General features: G+C 48.6%; 10 protein-coding genes across 10 annotated transcripts; 8 read left to right on the top strand and 2 right to left on the bottom strand.

Annotated features, from left to right (window-relative positions):
- The first annotated feature begins 748 nt into the window (after positions 1-748).
- On the top strand, positions 749-2257 carry PHATRDRAFT_27166 (predicted protein). Its single transcript, XM_002179851.1, has one exon. It carries the CDS (start codon positions 812-814, stop codon positions 2225-2227), a length of 1416 nt encoding a protein of 471 aa, XP_002179887.1. The 5' UTR covers positions 749-811; the 3' UTR covers positions 2228-2257.
- A 601-nt stretch (positions 2258-2858) lies between these two features.
- On the top strand, positions 2859-4379 carry PHATRDRAFT_45592 (2-hydroxyacid dehydrogenase; the record flags this gene model as incomplete). The annotated part of the gene is made up of 3 exons (XM_002179850.1): positions 2859-3041; positions 3119-3210; positions 3296-4379. 3 exons carry the CDS (start codon positions 2859-2861, stop codon positions 4377-4379), a joined length of 1359 nt encoding a protein of 452 aa, XP_002179886.1.
- Positions 4380-4518: 139 nt separating this feature from the next.
- On the bottom strand, positions 4519-5259 carry PHATRDRAFT_45591 (predicted protein). The gene is made up of 2 exons (XM_002179650.1): positions 5129-5259; positions 4519-5056 (listed from the first exon to the last, which is right to left on the bottom strand). Exons 1-2 carry the CDS (start codon positions 5243-5245, stop codon positions 4676-4678), a joined length of 498 nt encoding a protein of 165 aa, XP_002179686.1. The 5' UTR covers positions 5246-5259; the 3' UTR covers positions 4519-4675.
- Positions 5260-5694: 435 nt separating this feature from the next.
- On the top strand, positions 5695-8480 carry PHATRDRAFT_45590 (predicted protein; the record flags this gene model as incomplete). Its single annotated transcript, XM_002179849.1, has 3 exons — positions 5695-5716; positions 6123-6339; positions 6505-8480. 3 exons carry the CDS (start codon positions 5695-5697, stop codon positions 8405-8407), a joined length of 2142 nt encoding a protein of 713 aa, XP_002179885.1. The 3' UTR covers positions 8408-8480.
- Positions 8481-9322: 842 nt separating this feature from the next.
- PHATRDRAFT_45589 (predicted protein) lies at positions 9323-11338 on the top strand (the record flags this gene model as incomplete). The annotated part of the gene is made up of 2 exons (XM_002179848.1): positions 9323-10277; positions 10370-11338. The coding sequence occupies exons 1-2, from the start codon at positions 9402-9404 to the stop codon at positions 11336-11338; spliced, it is 1845 nt and encodes a 614-aa protein (XP_002179884.1). The 5' UTR covers positions 9323-9401.
- Positions 11339-12924: 1586 nt separating this feature from the next.
- PHATRDRAFT_45588 (predicted protein) lies at positions 12925-13890 on the top strand (the record flags this gene model as incomplete). Its single annotated transcript, XM_002179847.1, has 1 exon — positions 12925-13890. The coding sequence occupies exon 1, from the start codon at positions 12949-12951 to the stop codon at positions 13888-13890; it is 942 nt and encodes a 313-aa protein (XP_002179883.1). The 5' UTR covers positions 12925-12948.
- A 549-nt stretch (positions 13891-14439) lies between these two features.
- PHATRDRAFT_45587 (predicted protein) lies at positions 14440-16324 on the top strand. The gene is made up of 2 exons (XM_002179846.1): positions 14440-15300; positions 15375-16324. Exons 1-2 carry the CDS (start codon positions 14496-14498, stop codon positions 16214-16216), a joined length of 1647 nt encoding a protein of 548 aa, XP_002179882.1. The 5' UTR covers positions 14440-14495; the 3' UTR covers positions 16217-16324.
- Positions 16325-16863: 539 nt separating this feature from the next.
- Positions 16864-19114, top strand: PHATRDRAFT_45586 (predicted protein; the record flags this gene model as incomplete). The annotated part of the gene is made up of 1 exon (XM_002179845.1): positions 16864-19114. The coding sequence occupies one exon, from the start codon at positions 16864-16866 to the stop codon at positions 18982-18984; it is 2121 nt and encodes a 706-aa protein (XP_002179881.1). The 3' UTR covers positions 18985-19114.
- Positions 19115-19201: 87 nt separating this feature from the next.
- On the bottom strand, positions 19202-19747 carry PHATRDRAFT_35319 (predicted protein; the record flags this gene model as incomplete). The annotated part of the gene is made up of 1 exon (XM_002179649.1): positions 19202-19747. The coding sequence occupies one exon, from the start codon at positions 19745-19747 to the stop codon at positions 19202-19204; it is 546 nt and encodes a 181-aa protein (XP_002179685.1).
- Positions 19748-20255: 508 nt separating this feature from the next.
- PHATRDRAFT_35318 (predicted protein) lies at positions 20256-21239 on the top strand (the record flags this gene model as incomplete). Its single annotated transcript, XM_002179844.1, has 1 exon — positions 20256-21239. One exon carries the CDS (start codon positions 20256-20258, stop codon positions 21237-21239), a length of 984 nt encoding a protein of 327 aa, XP_002179880.1.
- Positions 21240-21246: the final 7 nt, after the last annotated feature.

Raw genomic sequence — 21246 nt, 5'->3', positions numbered from 1 at the left:
TACTAAGTTAAACGGTGACGTCACTGATTCGGATGTAAATAGCGAATACGACAATAGTGATAGTGACGACGACGGATTTCAAGGGGCCAAGGTGAGGGGGGAAGCCTACGAGGCCATGAAGGCCTTGGAAAAGACTAGCCGCAGGAAGACAACAAAGAAAAAGCTGGCTAAGAAGTCCAAAATGTACGAAGCCGGTGAGCTGGAAGGAACTGGTATGATTGACGTAGGATTGGGTGATTCTCTTGCAAAAGAACGTGCTCAGCGTCGTCGCGAGGAGATGAACACGCCGTTAGCGAAACGCACTGCCATGCTGGAGGAACTTTCGAAAGAAAAGCCCCAAGTTCGTGTAAAAGGCGGCAGTAAAGAAGTGTCCTTTGTTCCACGCGATACCAAGCGCAAGCTGGAAGAAGCGGCCAAATCGCGGGTTGACAGCCAAGCACGAGGCGACAGGAATCGGCGAGGTATAAAGGAACTGGGATTTAAAAAGCCTTTCAAGCACCACAAATAATAATTCACAGTCAAAAGCTTTTACTGTACGCTCCTCACATACATCATTTGTTCATTCACGAATGATGATCTTGACTCTTGATCTGTCTTGCTTAGCAGTTATTTATCGTCAGCCCAGAACCTATTCTCTCTTTTGCAAAGGAACAAGGCCGCAATCCTTGTGGACCGCTTATAGGTAGTGAGAGATGTCTCTCAGCATTTGTCGTCGGCGTATACGCCTACGCAATTTCTCTTTCAAACATCTTAAGGAATCTTTCGAAGATCATTAGTTCGCCAATTTTCTCCACTCCAACAAAATACGTCAATGAGCGCTTTGATTCGTTCGGTTGCTCGCAACGTGGCCCTGCGTCGCTCGGCTGCCTCTGCTTCTGGTCGTAGTTTCAGCTCGATCGAGGTAGACCACTACACCTCGGGAAAGCGTAACGAAGGCCAGGGCGGCGCGTCTCAACCAGGAAAGTATGCGATCCAGACGTTCAACAAGATTTCTCCCATAGGTCTGGCACGCTTTCCGGAAGACATATATAGTGTTCAACCTGCCGAGGGTGCAGAGAGTCCAGCGCACGCCCTGCTGTTGCGTTCGCACAAACTTCAGGAAACGGAAATCGACGTGTCCGTCCGTGCCATTGCCAGATGCGGCGCCGGTACCAACAACGTTCCAGTCGCACGAATGACAGAAATCGGTATCCCTGTCTTCAACACGCCCGGGGCCAACGCCAATGCTGTCAAGGAGCTCATTCTCTGTGGCCTCTTCCTTGGAAGCCGTCGGGTTGTGGACGGCATCAACCACATGAAGAAACTCGGTCAGCAGGGTTTGGCGAAAGAACGTGTGGAGAAGGACAAGGCCATGTTTGGAGGGCGCGAACTTAAAGGTAAGACGCTTGCCGTTGTAGGTCTCGGTCATATTGGAGCGGGGGCTGCACGTGATGCGACAGCTCTGGGCATGAATGTTCAAGGCTATGATCCTGGTCTCAACGTGGAGTCGGCGCTGAAGCTGCCGCGGGACATGAAGCTCGCCGATTCCATTGCTTCATCCGTCACCAACGCCGACTACATTAGTCTCAATATGCCCTACATCAAGGGAACGCCAGAAGAAGGTGGCACACACGGTATAATTGGGCGGGATGTGCTCGCACATTTTAAGCAGGACGCTGTTCTGCTCAATTTTGCCCGCGGAGAGCTCGTCGACTCGTCCGCCATGAAAGAATTTTTAGATTCGGGCAATGGACGATACATTTCGGATTTTCCCGATGACGAATGTTGGGATCACCCAAACGCCATCTTGCTACCCCATTTGGGTGCATCTACGGAAGAAGCGGAAGACCAAGCCGCCGCCATGGCAGCTGACACTATTCGAGAATATATCGAGCGCGGAAACATCCGCAATTCAGTGAACTTTCCTACAACGCAGCTTAGCGAACGGGGCGAAGATATTATTCGCATTAGCGTAATCAACAAGAACATCCCCGGATGTTTGGCTAAGATTACATCCTGTATCGGCGAAATGGACGTTAATATTGTGCAGCAAATCAACCAGTCTCGTGGAGAGATAGCCTACAATGTCATTGATTTGGATGTCAAGACGGACCACGAGGGCAAAGTCAATTTGACGAAACTGCAAAGAGAAATTACCATGCTGGACGGCGTTTTGAGTTCCCGCATACTTTCGGGCATCCGTGGAGCGGGATATGCGAGAAATATTGACGGCGATTACCATGTTTAATCAGGGACTGTCAATTCGTGATTTTTTTGGAGAACTTTGCCAAGTAAACTGAAATGATTTCTTTTTATTGTCGGTGTTAGAGCGACATAGTTCCATTTGCCTGCCGGCCGTAGTGCATTTCGCAACCTTCGTCGTTTCGTCTCAGCGTGAAACAAATATATTCTATACTTGGTTCATATACTACCGCAGCTATTTTGGAACGTTCTATCAACCTACGGAACATGATCGATATTTCTGCTGGTTCCTGTTCAAATTTTGCAATCCAGAGCGTCGATGATCCTGCTAGCTTGAGGTAGCAAAGTCTGCGTCGGGGGGGGGGATGCTATCTGAAGAAGAAAGTATCGTGCAATCCACAAGAACCATCCGTTTTGAGGAAAAAGCACAGCCAACTAGACTTACATAAATTTTCGCAAATGCGCTGGCAGTCAAGCTCATAGCCTCGTATCGAACCATCATAAAACCAGTCGCAGTCGCACGTGACAAGCAACAGCAGAACAAGGAGATAAACGTTTCATTGCCGCTCACAATTTGGACACATATTGTAAACGTTAACCAATCGCGAACTCGCAGCCCGTGGTCGTCTTTTGATACAACGTGTCAGTCCCTCGCGAAAGCATTCATTACTACTCAAATGTTGGGAGCAAATCGAGCAACATCGGTGGCTGTTGTGCACGCCGCCAGCCGTACTCGAGCAACCTTGCCGGCCATTCAATTTATCTCAGTCCGCACATTCGCCGACGTCGACATTGAGCATGGTCGTAAAGAGTGGAAAATACTGGGCGATCTCAAGAACTACAAACCAAGCCGCAAAAATGTAATCAAAACCTTCAACAAGATTTCTCCTATTGGCTTGGGCGATTTCCGACCGAACGCTACGAAGTTCGTCTCCAGGACGAGGAAGCCCCGTCGGCGCACGCTATTTTGCTCCGTTCGCACAAACTTAAAGAGGAAGAGGTACCGCCGACGGTTCGCGCTATCGCGAGGTAAGCCATCATAACGAATTTTTTACCATGTTTCTGTTTTGCGGAAGCAATCTCATCTAACGGGGTTTCTGAGTTCGTTCTTTAGATGTGGTGCTGGTACAAACAATGTACCCGTTGCTCGAATGACCGAACTGGGAATTCCTGTGTTCAACACGCCAGGAGCCAATGCCAATGCTGTCAAGGAACTGGTGTTATGCGGTTTGCTTCTTGGAAGTCGTCGTGTGGTGGACGGCATCAATCATATGAAGGATCTGGGAAACCAAGGTTTAGCTAGGGAACGCGTTGAAAAAGACAAAGCCATGTTTGGTGGTCGTGAGATCAAAGGGAAAACACTTGCCGTGATTGGACTTGGTCATATCGGATCAATGACTGCCCGAGATGCCGCTGAACTCGGTATGAACCTGCAGGGGTATGACCCCGGTCTCTCGGTACAGTCTGCGCTCAAGCTGCCGACCTCGATATCACTTTGCGACTCTATCGCAGCAGCTGTCGCTGGGGCAGATTATATCAGTATTAACATTCCGTACATTAAGGGTGAAGGGGGAACGCATGGCATTATCGGAAAAGACGTGATTGAAAACTTCAAGGCGGACGCAGTTTTGCTGAATTTCGCTCGCGGTGAATTAGTCGACTCTGAAGCTATGAAAGTGTTCTTGGACAGTGGCAATGGTCGATATGTTTCCGATTTTCCCGATGATTTGTTGTGGGACCATAAAAATGCTGTGATTCTTCCCCACCTAGGAGCGTCTACTGAAGAAGCAGAGGACGCTGCTGCGTCCATGGCCGCCGACACTATTCGTGATTTTTTACAAACTGGTGCCATTCGCAACTCGGTGAACTTCCCTACTTGTTCTCTAGGTGAATGCTCAGGTAGTACAGTGCGTATTACCGTGGTCAACTTAAATGTTCCCGGGTGCCTTGCCAAGATTACGGATGCCGTCGCCAGTGAAAATTTCAACATTGTCCAGCAAATTAATCAGTCGCGCGGTAACATCGCCTACAGTGTCCTTGATATCGACACAGAAGGACATAATGCTGTCGCAGATTTCAAATCAGTGCAAGAGAAAATCACCATGCTGGAGGGCGTATTGTGCAGTCGCATCATTTACGAAGGAAAAACTCCGGGAACTGGGTTCGCCAAGAATCTCGAGGGAGAATACTTCGTCTAACTGTAAAGTTAAAAATGGAAAAACTGCAGCACGATAGTGCATTGGGTCTGGAAACCACCTACATAATTCCTTTGCAAATGGTTGACCAAACTTCTTTTACAGAGACCGACATGAGTCCGCATAGTAAACGTAGAACAGTCTTATTTGTAGATATCAAAGTAATTCATGTACATCAGTTGGCTGCGCACATTTTGTTTGCAAATGTCTACATTGGCTCATTTACAGTTAGAAGCTCTCTAAGGTATACACTTTTCTCAATGCACTATTGAAAGTTTAGTCCTCGTCGCGTGAGCTACCTATTTCTTTTTGCCCGATGTTTTCTTGCCAAAAATATTTCCAGTGCCATCGTATTTCTTCTGTTGCGACAAGTCCTCGTACTTTAGCTTGGCGAAAGTGTGCCCTCTTCCAGCAGCCTTTAGCCATCCTCCTCCTTCTTCGGTCCCGCGCTTAACATACCAGTCAGTGAAATCAGTGTACTTCCCAGCCTTCGCGACGTTACGTTTGTAGGAGGCGTCACGCTTCGCGACATCCTTTTGGCGAATTTTCTGGTACTCGCTGAGCGAAAGACCAGCCGGTACGTAAGAGTTCGAGCCAATGGATCCCTGCTTGACTTTCTTACCACGCTGTCCATACTTGTTGATGTCTGGATTAGGAGCAAAGAGATCCATACCCGCGACCTGTGAAGAAAAGTAATGAGAATTTATAGCTGATACCTGGACAAATTCCCGAGCTTGCCAACGCATACACACCTTGTCCCAAAACTTTTCATTTAAAGCAGTAGTGGACCGACTGCTGACCACCTGCGGGGCGAATGCAGTGGCAACGGAAAGGGTAGCAACCAAGAGAGCGATGACCTTCATTTTCATTATTTCCGCGTTCGAAAGAACTTTTATGACATGTTCTGAGAGAAAGCCAGTCCCCTTACCATTTCTACGTAAGCTCTCGCAGAAAGCCTACCGGTGTCACGTCTCCTTTGCCTTGCTTTTCTATGAGACAGCTGTACCAAGTTGAGGCGAGGTATCTTCGAGAAGATACCTTTTACCTTTTCGGTTCCGGGTGCTCTCTTGTGGGACTCGAGAAGATGGCGCAGTCGACGATTAACGTAACACAACGAAACCTTACATTAGGAACCCTCACGTTCACATCTCGTGTCCGTGAAAAACTATATTTCACGTAGACTGTTCTGTATAAGAAGCAGGATCTTCAAACTCTCTCATATAAGAAGCAAGTTGATTTGTATCTGTATAACAAAGAGTCTGTGTTGTAAAGTTGGTTGAAACGGGCTAAAAAAGTCTGGAAATCCAGTACAGCAGCCATGAGAAAGGGAGCCAGGGATTGTAGGTGGTGCCTTTATTCGATAGCAGCCATTAGTTTCGCTGATGGAGAGCGATTAACTTTCGTCACCGTAAATCGTCGCTGGATCTGCCGTTGCTGATGAGTTTGCAAAACACCCTGTATTTCACGATCGTGCTGGAAAGTTGATAAAATATAGAAGATTCACAGTCAATATAAAATATATCAGAAGCTCTGAAAAGACAGCGTTAGCAATGTGTTTGCGTACCTCGCTTTGCTGTATGCTTCCCATAAAGCGGTAGCCCATAATTCCCGACAAAAGCATCGACACACCGAGAAATTTGGGAAAGTGATCTGGATTGTAAAACGTTCTCTGGAGCAAGCTACCACTCCTTTGCCTCAGCTGCAAAGAAGAAAGACTGGAATGAAGAGTGCTTAAAAAACGGACAGCACGAGTTACTGGAGCCATTTTCTTAAAAGTTGTATTTGTTGCAGAGTGTCGGCGTCGAAGGCGAGAAGCAAAGGCAGAATGCCGAAGAAGAATTCTTGCGTTTTTTTGTGACCAACGCGACGGTCGCGCCAGAAAGGAATACACCTGCGTGGCACCTAGTCGAGACAAGCGAAAACCTGACGAGACACCGAAAATTCAAACATCATCGGATGAAAAGTGAGTGCGTCACATACAGCAAAACCCAATTCCATCCATGTGCGTTTGTCTGAATTATGAGATAGATTTGGTTCCCTTTACAGGTTTTTCGATTCATTACATTGGGAGTTTATGTTAAGCACAAGGAATCCCTATCCTTTGTGAATATAAATGAACGGTTTCTAGGCCTATGGTGCTATCGCCGGCAGGCCCGAAATACAACACCGCTAACTCGGCGCGAGTAGTCGATAGCGAGCAAGAGGCTGTGTATCATAATTTGATCCAGCCAGTCAAGTGTTTTTACTTTCGAGCGATCTCTCACCGAGTGCCCTTTTGTCTCGGAGCCATGCTTCGAACTGGCGGAAAGCTTCTTTTGGCGGGACGACCTTCTCTACAAATTACGCCAAGCAACCATCTCGGCGTCCGATTCTACAGCCGAACTAGCACGCGCCCGGAGGAGGAAGCGGCAGCGACCAAGAAAACATCGCGAGAAGAGAAGCTGCACAACAAACTTGCCGCGCGTGAATACAATGAGCGAAACGCTTCTTACAAGCGCCAAGTTTCGCTGCTTCGAAGCAGCTATGCCGGGGAAGTTGCCCAACAACGGGCCGCGGACAAAGCCGAGCAAGAAGCCTTGGAACGCGAGCTAACCCGTCGTCGTTTAGAACGACAGAGACAAAAGAACATACGCTCGGCCCAGAATGCACTGCGCCAGCAGGAACTATGTGAACAGCGGGAAAAAGAATTCAACGAACATCTCGGACTAATGCAACAGCAAAGAGATGCCAAGCATGAGCGCTTTTCGGCTGCTCGCCAGTTCGTTATTGATGAATTGGAAGAAGAGGCTCCTTTGTGGCTGACAAGCCCGGAGGAGGTGGAAGCGCGTTTCACACCGGAGGCTACGCAGTTGCTGTGGGCTAGACCAGGAGGAGTTTTAGGGGCACCAAATCCCAGTATCGACTCTCACTTTTGGCAATATGAAACTCACACTTGGCATATGAATCGAACATACAAGTCTCAGCGTGCAGCTCTCCTCGAAGAGTTGGAAGAGATGGCGTACGAAGAAGCGAACGTTGACGCTAAGTTCTGGACGCCCGAGCGAGTGGAAGAACAAGTGCAGTTAGAAGAGAAGGCGCGACTGCGCGCCATGGTTCATTCTACCGGTCGCACAGAGCTCCTGAAGAAGCAGCGGGCGATGCTCGACGAAGAAAACACGATCAGCGAAGGGGAAATTCCCAAACCTGAGGCTGTGCCCAGCATGAGAGTTCTGAATGACGACATGGCCTTGGAAAAAGAAGGGGCGCGGCTTCTTATGGAAGACCCTACACGCTTTTTCTTGTTCGACAAGGACGCGTCGGTGCCAGGAGAAGAAAAGAGCGGCGAGGGCAAATATTCAGGTCCCACTCTTGGGTCGCCTATCGGTTTGAGGGATACTCTGCGCGAAACTTTCATCACTGTCTTTCCCGAACCCGTCGGAAAATTCCCCAGACCTGATACGAGGACGGAACGTGAAAAGAAGCAGGAAGAACGAGAAGCTCGGCTGCTGGCCGCAGCGCAAGCCGAATCTAAATCCGCCGAAACGGATGTTGAAATGGCTGCGGAAGATCGCTCGCTGGAAGAGATGGGTCCTGATTTAGATTACGATAATATGAAGTTGAATAATGGTGACGAAGAATGGGAAAAGGGCTTGGATCCCGTCGCCGATCGCGACATCATCAACACCCCTTACGATCGTCGATACTCGGAAGATGACATCGATTGGGTACTCGAACGTCTAGAAGGTAATGTAGAGCATTTTGAACAGCAATTCAGCCAGGAAATGCTAAGCTTACAGCAGAAGACTAAAGCCGCGCTTGAAATGGAAGCAAAGCAGAATGACGGTGAAAAATCTGAACTAGAACCGACTAGTCTTGAAGCTGCTCTATTGTCGCTTTCTGATAAAGAATTGATGGCATTGGCAGATCTTGACCAGCGCTTTGCTGATGGTGAAAAGTTTACTGATGAAGAATTTTCGGAAGCCGCGAAAGATATCTCAGGTCTCACCGAGGATCAGCTAAGGGTAGCCATGACCCGCGACCGAACAATCTAGGACAGGGACTTACGATTAAATGACTGCCTTTCTCGATCGGATACCCAATAAAGATCTTTTTATGCAGGAGGGTATTTTCAAGTATTATAGTACTCGCCGTATTTTTTCACAGTCAGAATGTTTGAGGGATACTGGATTGGGATGCGATACAAATTGGCAGGGCATCAGAACTTTACCGACTGTTAGCGTCGGTCCTCGACACGCTTCGGCGCCACGAAAGGTACAAGGAATTCTCAGCCACAGAAGATTCCGTCCGTGTCTTCGGCATTTCTACTGCGCTCGTGGGGAGTTGAGTTGTGACGGGTTGTGACCACAACCTTTCCACAATCCATGACAGTGAACGTCACTCGGATGCCCAACTCTTGAAGTTTCTATGCATACGTCATCACTGGCTTCTACTCCATATTCACAACAACTAACAGTCTTGTCCACATATATGAATTTTTTATTTCCCGATCTTTTGTGCAAAGCTGAATAACCAGTTCTTCGATTTTATATTCGAAATTTTTCGATGACCTCGTCGTGGATTGCACAAAACAATCGAAGAACCGTGGAAATTCTGTCCACGAAATGAACGAGCGAGCTGCCTTGTTCTGTGGGTTACGACAAACGTACGTGAAGAAAACCAAAATCACATCGGACACAATCAGACATCCTACCTATATTCTACTAAGAGTAGTTATCACAATTGTGACCGAAGATAGGAACAGGATAGGTTTTGTAGTCACGGATCTACACTAACCAGAACATCGACAGCACCAAAGATCTCGTAGAACAAGGTAGTGACTGTCAGTGGCTTGTGCTTTTTTGCGCTGCTGGGCGGACTTATTGTTTTGTGGTCAGATTCTACGGTAATTCTACACAATATTCTCGAACGCTGTTTTCGACTTTCACACAACGCATACCTCTCGCAAATTAAAAGGCACGAAAGGTGTGGCGACGACAACCACCATTCCTCTCGTAGCGCAGCAATAACAATAAAAATCGTGTCAATATGAACAATCGACACGGATCTATACCCAACCAGGGTAGCGATCAGTCCCCCCTTTCGCTCCTCGTGAACGCCGCGGACAATCACGAGCCCCCGCGAGGGCAACAACGCGACGGTGGTATAATGCAGGGTCGAGGTTTCGCCGAAACGCTACGCCTCCGCGGTCTTGGTGGTGACGCGGGACTTTCGCTTGAAGAGCAGCTTTACCTCCAACAGCATGCTCAGAACGCTTACGGCGCTCCGATGTCGGGTGGTCTGCTGGGGCAGTTTCGTGACCAAGGCATCTTTTCCCAGTATGGTGGGCAACAACAGCAGCAGCAGCAGCTGGCTTCGCTTTTGGGGCTCGGTGGCGGCAACAACAATCATTCAGCAGATATGCGCTCTGCTCTCGCGGCGGCTCAGCTTCGTCAGCACCACCACCAACAACAACAGCAGCCTCGGTTGTCTCATGCAGAAATCTTGGCACTTAGTCGTTCGGGGGCTCTTAACGGACTTTCTGGCATTTTGGGAGGAATGGGTGGAGTACGCGGCCCTGGCTCAAACTCTGCTCTTGCGTCGGAGCTTGAAGGTTTGCAGCGTCTTGAAGAGCGTCGCCAGCAGCTACTGGCCGCATCTTCGCAGTCTCCGATGGTATCGTCGAGTCGACGTCCTGTAGAAGCCTCCAGCGGTATGCTTCGCGAAGATCCGTCGGAGAGAATGGTCCGCCAGGACCACAAAGTTCAACACAAGAAAAAAGCCTCTACTGCTGCTGTAACCAGCGAAGCAGCCCTGTCCGCTCTGCCGGCTGGAGCAAGTAACAAGGATGAAATGGAAAAGGCTCCAGGCTCTGTGATCGTGCCATGTCGCGCCAGGGGAATGCCAATGGATCACAACTTCAAGGTAGGTACACTCTTTTTAAACGCCCATGATTATGCACATTGAAGTTTGTTGCCTAACACTTTATACTGTGGGATGCATTTTAATTTTTTCAGACAGCATATTTCGTCATTCCCGAAAACGTCAAACATGGCGAAGAGCTCATCTGCTCGTACTTCGCCTGTCGCAATGCCGGAATCAAATTTCGCTACTGTTCACACTGCAAGGTCCCAGTTGCGAAACGCAACTTTCGCAAGCGGCACAAACATGGCGGTGAAGACATTCCAAAAGGCCCAGATGACGACTCTGGAGGCGAAGACGACCACACTGACATGAAGAATGGCATTCCCGCCCAGATCTCTACCCCATACGATAACGCTGTTGAAGCTGATGGGATCTCGTCGCATAGTGCAGACTCTGACATTCATGATAAACAGCCAATCGAAACGGACGCTAAAACGGCTGGGGTTCGGTCGTCCAGATCTACGATGGAGAAAGATCAAACGATGAAGACTAATAGTGCCATGCAGAAGCCTGTGTCGCCAAAAAAGCTCATCGATAAAACCGGCAAGGACCGTCACGAGCGTTGGGTAGCTCTACTTGCAACACGCCCAGCTACAAAAGACGGAGGCTCTATGTCGTCATGGCTCATGGAAGTTTTGGCTGTCAGTGATCTCGAAACACCCCTCCCAAGCACCCCAGCTGCTGATAAGGGAAAAAAGAATAGCTACAATGGTAGCAAAACTGAATCCAAGAAAAAGAAGAATCCAGATTTGCCGGTTACCAAGTTCTCGACGATCGATCCAGGCTCAGGCTCATCCAATGATGCTTCGGCGAATGAGCACAGCGACAGAAGTAAGCACTCGAAGCCGATGGACAGTAAAACAAAGGCTACCGGAGTGTTTGTTGGCGGAATTGTGAAAAAGAAACGATCATTTGATATCACCAAGGAAGAGTCCCTCTCTGAAGGAGGATCCGAGACATTTGCGAGCGGTAGCTTTGCCGAGTGGAAGGAGCGCAAACGCCAGAAGAAGCAGGCGAAGTCAGGGAGCTTGTCTTCGAAAGAAGATCATGAGCAAAACTAGGTCCAATGTGCCCCAATTGATTATTTCCGGGTGGGACAAATAGCAATCCTTTTCTCACATTTCCCGTTCGGCCCACGATTTTGTTTTGGAATAAGGGACTATGCAGCTATATTTGACGTCTCAGAATAAGATTTACATACTAATATTTTACTGTTGGCAACAAGGTAAACGTAATTTGTTCCTTCGTTCCGAAGTGGGACTTTCATGAAGCCGATTTGGCCGGTTATTCCCCATGTACTCTTTCGTCAATTTACCTCAGTGTAGGGAAGCTGAATGTGAACGACCCGCGTTAATCATCATCTAACTCGCTCCACGGGATAATAGAGAGAGCTCAACACTTATTTTAGGTAGAGCTGTTCACAGTCAATACGGGAGGGGGGGGGGGGAGGCTGGCTGAAAGCGTTAAATATACCATCTTACAGCAAGCCAATCCCCAAGTGTGGACCTCGTTCGTTAACGCTTATTTGGCGTAGACGTTATTTATTTATACATTACAATACAACGATTTTCCGCGAAGTGGTCTGGTCTGGTATCGCTTACAGTTACCGATTCATTTGCTACGCATTCGTGAATTCACAGAACCAGCACGCACGACCCTTGCCTCGCCACGCCTCCGCTAGGAAAAAAGAACTTACTACATAAAAATATACGCAAAAACCTCAATTCGCAGTGAACGCTTGTAATTAGAAGGAACTATGGAATTCCAACATGATACTCTGAGCCGCTTGTCTTCGGAAGACCAAAGGATGCTCGGATCAGCACAGACGACTCCTCGCAAGAAGGTGCGTGATTGAATTCGGACGACAACAGTTCTTGTGCTCGAGATTCTTCTTACTGTCTGCTTCGAATTAGTATGAAGAGATATCGTTGCACTGCACACTTGTTCCTTTGTGAAATTCTTCTAAATCTTTCCTTACACAAATATTTGTTGCACGCCTCGCAGAGTATATCGGATGGTGATGAACTGGCAACTCGACCGCGATCTGGATCACACTCCACTCCTATGAGAGGGGAGACGACAGAGACACTGAAGCCTATTCTTCTGCCCAAAAAGTTTGAGCTTTAAAAAGCACGTGCAAGCAACCGGGAAATTCTCTGTACGGAGAGATTCCCTGGCTTTTTGTCGGCCGGAGATTAGCGAAATATCGTTGAATGGGACTGCGAGATTCGCTGGGACAAATCAATTTTACTGCGATCAATAATTACCTCAACTGTGCCAAACAAGCTCGATTCTGGATAAGCTAGATCTGTTGTTATCTTTCATCCTATTGTCTTCCTTTCTAAAGCCAGACTTTAGTTCTGAGAAACAATGTTGATAGTGTTCGACTATTTCCAACCACTGACTGTCATGAACGTATTGACTGTAAACTGGGAGTCCCAAAACATTTTTAGTCGGACTAGTCATCTACAATAAGGATACGGTCGAAAGTGGAATCGCTAACAATTTCCCACGTTTATGCTTTGACCGTGTGGGAGCGAGCGTTCCTTACTGTTGGTTTGTTCTTTCCGACCGGCTCGCTTTTTTGTCTCCGTTCGCTTTCGCGGCAGCAGCGAGAAGGAAGCAGCAGGAAATAAGAAATGCAGTATCATAGTCAGAACCATCGTATACCATGATGAAGTCTCTCTTTTTTCTGACTTTTGCTTCAATTGTGTTCGTGGTCGATGCGGCCACCAAAGTCGCAGTTATTGAGCTCGGAAAAGGTGGAACTGTCCGCCGCACCACCGCCAAAAGCATCGAGTCTTCGGTCGATGGCGTGGCTTCGTTCTGGAATGCCCTGCACGGATCGGGTCGCCGTCGTCTACAACATCCGGGAATGACTGTTGTTCCGGATTTGTTTCGCAAAGCTGACTCCAGTGTTGTGATAGGAGTGTCTGGAAGCGGTGTTGACCTTAGCACAATGCCTTTGGTCGCTGGGCTTGTTTCCGATGAATCCAAGAACGGCGTTGTAGGACACATGGAGATCTCTGGCCACCACTGCCACGCACTTTTGTCCCATCTCGATCAATTGGAAGAAGCTGAATCCCTGAGCATCGATCTACTCGAGAAGCATGCCAAAATATCGGGTATATCGGGAATGAAAATTGTTGTGGATACGCCAAGAGCTAGTGCGTTGGATCAACAGATTAGCGTTGCTCTTTTGGAAATGGACGAGCAAGCCAAAGCTAGTGGACAGACTATCGTAGTTAATCTTGTTGTTGAAGAGAGCGAAGATACTGGCGCTTCCAGTCACCGTCGCCTGGAAGGTGGTGGAGAAGAAGAAGGTCAAGAAGGTGGAGAGCAAGGCGGTGGCGAAGGAGGAGCCGACAACGCGAACGGAGATGGAAGTTCTGGGCAGTTCGCTGGCTACTACGGTTATGGTTACTACAATGCATACGGCGAATGGGTCACGCCTTACAAAACCATGTTTCAAATTCAGTACTTCAACGTTGTGCTGTGGACATCGGTAGGTCTGACCCTTATTCTGTTCTCGAGTATCTTCATGATGATGTATATGCCACTTGAACCAGATACGCTCTTGTTTGGAGAATCTGCGAAGCTTATGGAGGACTGACTAGAGTGAATGTTGTAAAAATATACCCCATTTAGGATCGAAAGTTTATGCGATTGAGACGGTATATTATACTAGAATCCTCTTTATTGATGGAGTCTGCATACAGTGTAGTGCTACAGCAATTTCCACTGTAAGGTATGGGACACGAAGTAGATGGAAGATTGCTATGGTCATTGAGATCATAGCAACAACCAATATGCTGTAAAGTAGGCAATAATTTCACTGAAGAATGATTGGATTCTAGATGCCTTATTCTGTCTCCCAGAATTTGCAACTTCCTACACTTCATTTAAATACTGCTTTTTACTTTTTCCGACATTTCTGACTGAATATATTAGAAATGGCAGTCATTTGGGCTATCAGCTATCAGTAAGCATATGTATTCTAGTGGCCGAAATTCCTGTGGATTTTTTATCCTTTGGACCTCGCACGTAGAAGTTACAGCCACCGCAGACCACCGCGATTCCTTAGGTGACGACTGTCATCCGAACTTCACGAAAGCTCACAGCTAAATTTTTACAGCCTACCGGCAGCGGGCGATCTCTCCAAGTACGTCCACCTCTCAGTTCAGTTTACTGTTAGCTCTGCCTGCACCATTCTAACCAATGGACGCTCCGAAGCCAAAAAGTCAAGAAGTAGTGCCGCAGGAGAGCTCTATGCCTGCATCACGTTCACTCTCTAAGGATCAAGAGAAAACGGTGGTTGAGTGCGCCAGGCTGCTGGGAACAACGACATCGTCGTTGGCTCGCACTGCCGTCCGGCCTAGGGAGCTGGCCCTCTTATTTTCCGAGGCTGTCACAGACCATGATGTGGTATTGACACTCCCTTCGCTCGATTGTAGAGTAGGCATAGAGAACGATCAGGTAGGCAATCCTTTGCCGGACGTTGGTGAACCCGGCCCTAGGGTTCCGGAGCATTCCTCGGGAGAAGCGTCCACAGATGCAGTCGAAAACGTCCCCAACAAGCCGCTCATGGCTGCTTCTGTTCTCGTTAAAGCGGTAGACGACGCTTCGATTTTAGAGCATCAGGCAGAAAAGCATTTAGGGAAGTTGACTTCATGGACAAAGTCCACACTAGTATACGCGCCGGAGGCAATGGCGACCAATGTATCCGACTCATTTTCGTTTCTAATGGATTCCCGACTGCGGTCTTGGACGCTTTTGCTTCTCCGACACTCTCTTTCTACGGGTGACTCTGAAAGCCGGACACGGCTGCTTCGGATACTTTCGGCGAATGTTGCTGTCGACGCCGCTGAAACAACGTTGCAGACCCTCCCTATGCCCGATTCCGCTGCATGCCATCCAAAGGAAGCCGATGTGATTCTTCCCCTTCTTTTTGAGACCAAGATTTCTCTTACTTTACAGGGCAAACAAGAAACTGTTGTTCTTCGGGCTCCCGGGACTATGTCGGGTAGGTTGATGTTCGAATCGATAAGAAGCTGTTGTATTGTCTTTACTCATTGCTTGAACTTTTGTTTATGATAGCTTATTTTGGGAATAACAGCATAACCGACATTGAAGACCTACAAAAGGTCGATGTACGGCTAGATACTGATATCATGCTCAAGGCTATGGTTGATCAAGCAAGACTGATTATTTTTAAGACTGTTGCCAATGCAACTCACACGCCTCTACCTCTCGGTGTCGTGTCGAAAGCATCTGGGTCCCCGAAGGACGTCGTTTCCAAAGGAACAAGAACCGAACCCGCATCGGAAGGCTCTAACCCTTCCATTCTGACTTCAACTAGTCTCGCTGGCTTCCGTAGCGCGTTAAATCTTGGTAGTTCCACGACTTCACAGTACGAGGACCAAACCATGCGACTACAGAAAGCGCGTTCATCGGCTTTGCGCTTAAACGGTGTACTTCATGGAAAGAAGGCTGAACCTACACGGCCACCACAGCCGCAAAGGGTCCGCTCGGTCAAATGGGACACGCCTGCTACATTACCGAAGTTAAATTCAAGCCTAGATCCTAGTCCAAAGAAGGCTCGACTGTCGCAAGCCGCAACCGTTTCGAAGCTGAAGAGCTTCCGATCGTTTGGACGACCACATGCTGGAGACTTTGGATCTGGTCCCCGCAATGCAACGTTTGGGGAGTATGGAGGACGCCAGGGTATGTGGGGACGAGATGGGCGGATGATTCATCACCCCACGCCGATGCAAGAGGGCGGAGCGGGTGGATTCGTGGAGGTACCTGTTCCGGAAAAGAATGCCACTTTTAATTTGAATTCTGCAATGAAGACGAGCCAATCGGCGGTTGGTGTCGAAGCTGGCATGCCCCGAACGGCAACGGCGCTGGAGAACTGGTTCCTCAAATCCGCTACATAACGTCGCAGATCTATACGCTATTGATCACGATGAGGAACAGTTTTTACGATTGTATATGATGGGCTCTACTTTTAATGTTATTTACGTTAGAGTTACTGTTAATGGTATCGTCCTGTCCCACAAGGAAGCGCTGCTCATTGGCATAGCTGTGCAGTGATTTGGGGAGTAAATGGCAACAATAGACAGTGCCAGCAGGGGGGTAAAGCGATGATGAGAAGCGTAACGCACGACGATACACTATTTTCATTCTCCTAGACATTTTTGCGTGTTTGGTTGGCGCGGCACTTGAATGAGTATGTTATCAAAAAATCAAGTCGTACTTCGATACGGGCATTAGAAAATATTAGTCGAGTGCTTTTACTTATTATAAAAGATAATTGTTCTATTTTTTTGGAATTTTAATATAATCTCTGTTTCCTTAACTAAAATATATATATTTAAAATTGAGTGTCAGTCTAAGGTATTGCTGGCGGAACCTTTGGGAAAACCTCCGGATTAAGAGCTGTAGAAATGTAGTCTTTCTCCGATACCGGGACACGTGTGTCGCAAGTCCGTACGATAAAACGTGCCGTTGCTGTCATTCAAAGATGGAGCCAACCACCGGTTTGCCTCCTTTCGCTCGTAGTGACTGTTTTCGAACGAGATGCATGGATCCTTCACAAGTAACACGAGTCTCTACAGGAATACTTGAAGCAGAAGCACATACCTGCGGGCGAATGAAGCGCAAGCGGGAAACCCGCGAGGGGATTCCGGCGGAGCGCAAAAAGACTTTGCGGATGGCACACACCGCAGCAGAATGCGTTGTAGTTCCTCCAATAAGGACCCGTAGATCTCAACGCCTATTTTGGAAACGTCGACGTCGTTCTGTATGGGACGAAACGCGGCGTAATCTGCTTCTCCTACTGGCCGGTCTGTTGACTGCAACGCGTGGACAGTTGACCCGCGCTCCCGTGTCCGTGGCTGTCCCATCCGTGCCTCCCGCGCCGACTTTACCGCCGACCTCTTTTCCTACAGTGAGTCAGGCGCCATCTGTGTCTGCCGCTCCGACAGATCTCCCGACCGTGTCACCACAGCCGTCGACACTACCTTCGTCGATTCCTTCGCCGCTGCCGACTATTTCTCCTAGACCCACGGTTAGCGAAGCTCCTACGGGAGAACCGACCGTGACACCTTCCAACAGTCCGTCGTCAGCCCCTTCGATTGCGCGTCAGCTTTTTGTTCGACAAGAATACAAGCAAATCTATATCATTCCAACGGAGCGATTTTTTGAACCCGAAGAAATTGCTGCTTTCAACGAAATTTACACAGGGTACGCTCTTTCATTACCAGCGGCAGCCGAGCGCGTGAACGCTACCTGCGAAATCGGAGCGCCGAGTATCTCCGCTTGCGTTCCGGGGGTTGATGCATGTGACACCTTCCCGGATGGCTTTTTGAACGATTTTCAATTTGCTTGCAACTGGTCCTCTGACTTGACGGAGGTTGGCAGGTTTCCTAGCGAGCTGGAAACATTTATCAACTCTGATCTAGCGATGGTAACCGATGATCTTCAGGCGGCGAACATCATTTTGACCGAAGCCTTGGCGGCTCGGCTGATTCTTACACAGACGCCGGCTCCATCTAGTTCTATGAGGCCGACAGCTTCACCGTCAGCGCGTCCTACGATCAGCCCCCCTCCGTCACTGCGACCAAGTATCGCCCCCTCGGCTTTTCCAACCGCTGTTGTATCCATGGCACCGTCTTCTCTTCCACCTTTTACTATGCCACCGTCTCCGCCCCCCTTGCCCGCAGATAGCAATGGGTTGAGCGTTGGAGCTATTTCGGGAATCGTAGTTGTAATCGGTCTGGCAGCTCTAGCCGGCCTCGCTTTCTACTATTTTCGTCGCCGCAAGAAGCGCCGTGAACAACGCCTACCCGATGCTGCTAATCAACGGCGTGAAAAGTATCGACCCGACCCCTTTGATAGTGTCGCAGCGCTCGCGGATGATCGAACAGATAGCAATTTTGCGCCAATTCTGCAAAGTGAGTCCGTCGTGTCCAACAAATCGCTACTTTCGGTCGGCGAATCGAATATAGAGGATGAGTCTGAGCACGAAACGGATGGCACCAAGAACCTCCAAGATGAATTCGATCTATACAAGAACCCAACGCTTGAAAAATTGCGGTCTGGCGTGGAAGATAACGTGTCAGGGTTTGAAGGAATTATGAGTGCCGCAGTCACCAACGCTCTCATGGGTGTGGAAGAAGCTCAGGTTGATTCCGCCGAGCTCACATGGGGTTGCGGAAGTAAATATACGGGCGCCGAACTCGAAGCCAGCGCTTTGTGTGAAGTTGACTATTGGCTTCGACGAAACGAGAATGCAAGCGTGGAAGGAAAACGCGCTTTTATGCAAGACATTCTCAACCGTGTGGTGGCCAGCGTCCGTTTCGGAAAATTGGGCGCCGACGATGCTTCTAGGACCATCCACGAATCGGCGGCCCTCCTAGAGTTGCCGCTCGCAAACAAGCTTCCTATGGCAACCGTCATTATTTCCGGAATGCGGAAAACTGTAACCTCTTTTGACATTACCAAGGCTCTTCGAGAATTCGGAGAAATCGATGTCGCTGCGGTGGCCTCTGGACAGCGGGGGTTCGGGATTTTGCGATTTCGGCATCTCAAATCGGTTGATCGCGCCATGAACCGCTATCGCAAAGGCGAGATAGTGGTACAAGATGTAGCGGTACAAATGAAGGCCCTGATGCCCAGTGGAGCTTTGGAAAGCCGTGCATAGAAGCAAAAAACGAGAATTTGTCATGTCACTACGATGAAATAATTTGTACGATCGGTGTCGACGACTATACAAAGCATGGCATTCTGTTTACCTTGAGATACGCATACAGTAGACATCCTGATAGCAAACTATGTCGGGGCTAATAGTTTCTAAAGACGCTGTCGTGTCCTTGGTGTGGAGAGAATAACAATCCATTTGGCTGAGCAACTATTCTTTTTCATAGTGACAGGTTAGATAGTGCGGAGCTGGGATACCAGGAAGCATGTTGCGGCCCTTTCAAGTGATCCTCTAGATCCTCTAGTTTTGTGCTATCCTTGAAAGCTTCCTGCACCGCTCGGCTAGCTTTTGGCCCATCCTGTACAGCAGTTTCAACCGATTCAAGATACTGTTGACCAAAGTCTTTTCCAAAAGCTTGCAAAACACCATCTGCTTTACCTTCTCCTCCAAGACATTTCGACAAAGGTCCATTTTGCAACACAATCAAAGTCGGTTCAATTGTACCAGTAGCCAAGTTGGCTGTCATACGCAGGGCGACTGGTCCGGGTCGGCTATCGGAAAATAGCTCCGGCGCAGTGTACCATCCAACTATGGTGTGATCGCTTTTGGCTTGCACCAGACCCAAGCTAATTTCAACCAGAGGCTTGGTCGGAGCCCCGTGCGATACAGGAACAGCATCTTCCACCACAATCACGCCTTTCGTCGAGCTTCCCAATAGGATTCCGTGAACCGAACTATTCTTGTATGTTGCGGCGTGCAGCGCCATGGCGCAAAAGGCCTTGGGCGCAACGTTTACCGTTTTTAAGGAGCTGTTACTGCTTCTGGAGTCTACCATGGTTGTTTGTGCTCTCGTGTGGGGTCTGAGGGACGGTGCCGAAGGATTGGTTTGGAACAGACGTGTTGGCCGTTTGAGGAATCAACTGCAGGGATACCTCCCAGTAGGCGGAGCTCCCGAAATGTTCGGACTCGTTTGTTTGCTGCGCCTATTGACAGCAGGAAATATTTCATGAACTGTATGTAACAAAACGACAAAATCGCTCAGGACATGTCACATGACTTAAAAGTAGATGATATATAAACACGGGACAATCCTCTCTTTGATAAGGACACTTTCACGACGTGGTGCCATTTTTCTTCGTTTCGTTATCTCACCCTTTCTCGTTGTCACACTTTGTACGTACAGCTGTTTACTCTTCTCTCAAGAGAGAGGAGGAGGCCTGCTCAGAGAAAAAAACAACAGTCTCTAAAAAATCACGGTCTCGAAATTCCATGCGATGCTTCAATTGCAGAGCTGGCTACGGTACTGCACTCTGTGCTTCTTTTTCACCTTTTCTCTGACCTCCGCCCGATTCCGCTCGACCAGTGCAGCGTTGCGGGTGCAGGGTGGAAGCTTGACTTTTGGGGGCGAAGGTTCGCCGTTTGAAGCCAATCCGCATTACAGTCCATCCCCTCGGCAATATGGCAAGCGTCCGATGTTACTGGGAGACGTCCCGGATCCTTCGGAACCCAACAACGGGGGATTTTATATCGAAGCACAAACATTCACGTACACCAACAAACCGATGTCACTACTGGAGCGATTCCAGCGGTATGCCTCAACGCTGCATGAAAGCAGTCCGTCAGTGTCGATTGTTAGCTGGGCTAGCTTGGCAGTCTTCATGCTTTGGAGAGTCCCAGCCGTACGGCCTATTTTGCAGAAACATTTCGTGGTCAACAGACTAAACTTACAAAGCGGTCGATTGCTCACGCTGTTTCTCTCTTCCGTTTCCCACATTGGCTTCTATCATCTTGCCGTTAATATAGCGGCACTATTATCTCTGGGACCAGTCGTCCAGCGAATGTTGTTCAGCCAATCACGATGGCCACTCTGGCCTCTTATAGTTGGAGCCGCAAGTGTCAGTTCAGTCGCCTTTCTGGCTTTGGACCGAAGCGGCCAAGGAAGTTGTTTGGGACTGTCCGGAGTGACAGTCGCTCTATTGGCAGTATTCGCAAGAATGTATCCCACTCATGTATTGGGCATCTTGTTGGCTGGTGTGATTCCTATACGCTTGCAAGCGAGCCAATTGCTGCAGCTCGTGTTCATCTGGAGCTTGTTTGGTAGCGTTGCCCAGATACATTCCCAAGTGGCCCATTCGGCCCACCTTGGAGGCATTCTGTTTGGACTGGCGTACTGCGAAGTCTGGAAACGTCGATTTTTCCTGCGACCATACATTGCGCAATTTCTCGTCCGGTTCCGGAGGAAACACAGGCGATTGTAAATTAGTT

This window comes from Phaeodactylum tricornutum, chromosome 7, assembly GCF_000150955.2.
Source record: "Phaeodactylum tricornutum CCAP 1055/1 chromosome 7, whole genome shotgun sequence".
Classification (NCBI taxonomy): Eukaryota; Bacillariophyta; class Bacillariophyceae; order Surirellales; family Neidiaceae; genus Phaeodactylum; species Phaeodactylum tricornutum.
The sequence above is the reverse complement of the archived record's forward strand: the minus strand, read 5'-3'. Positions and strand labels throughout refer to the sequence as shown.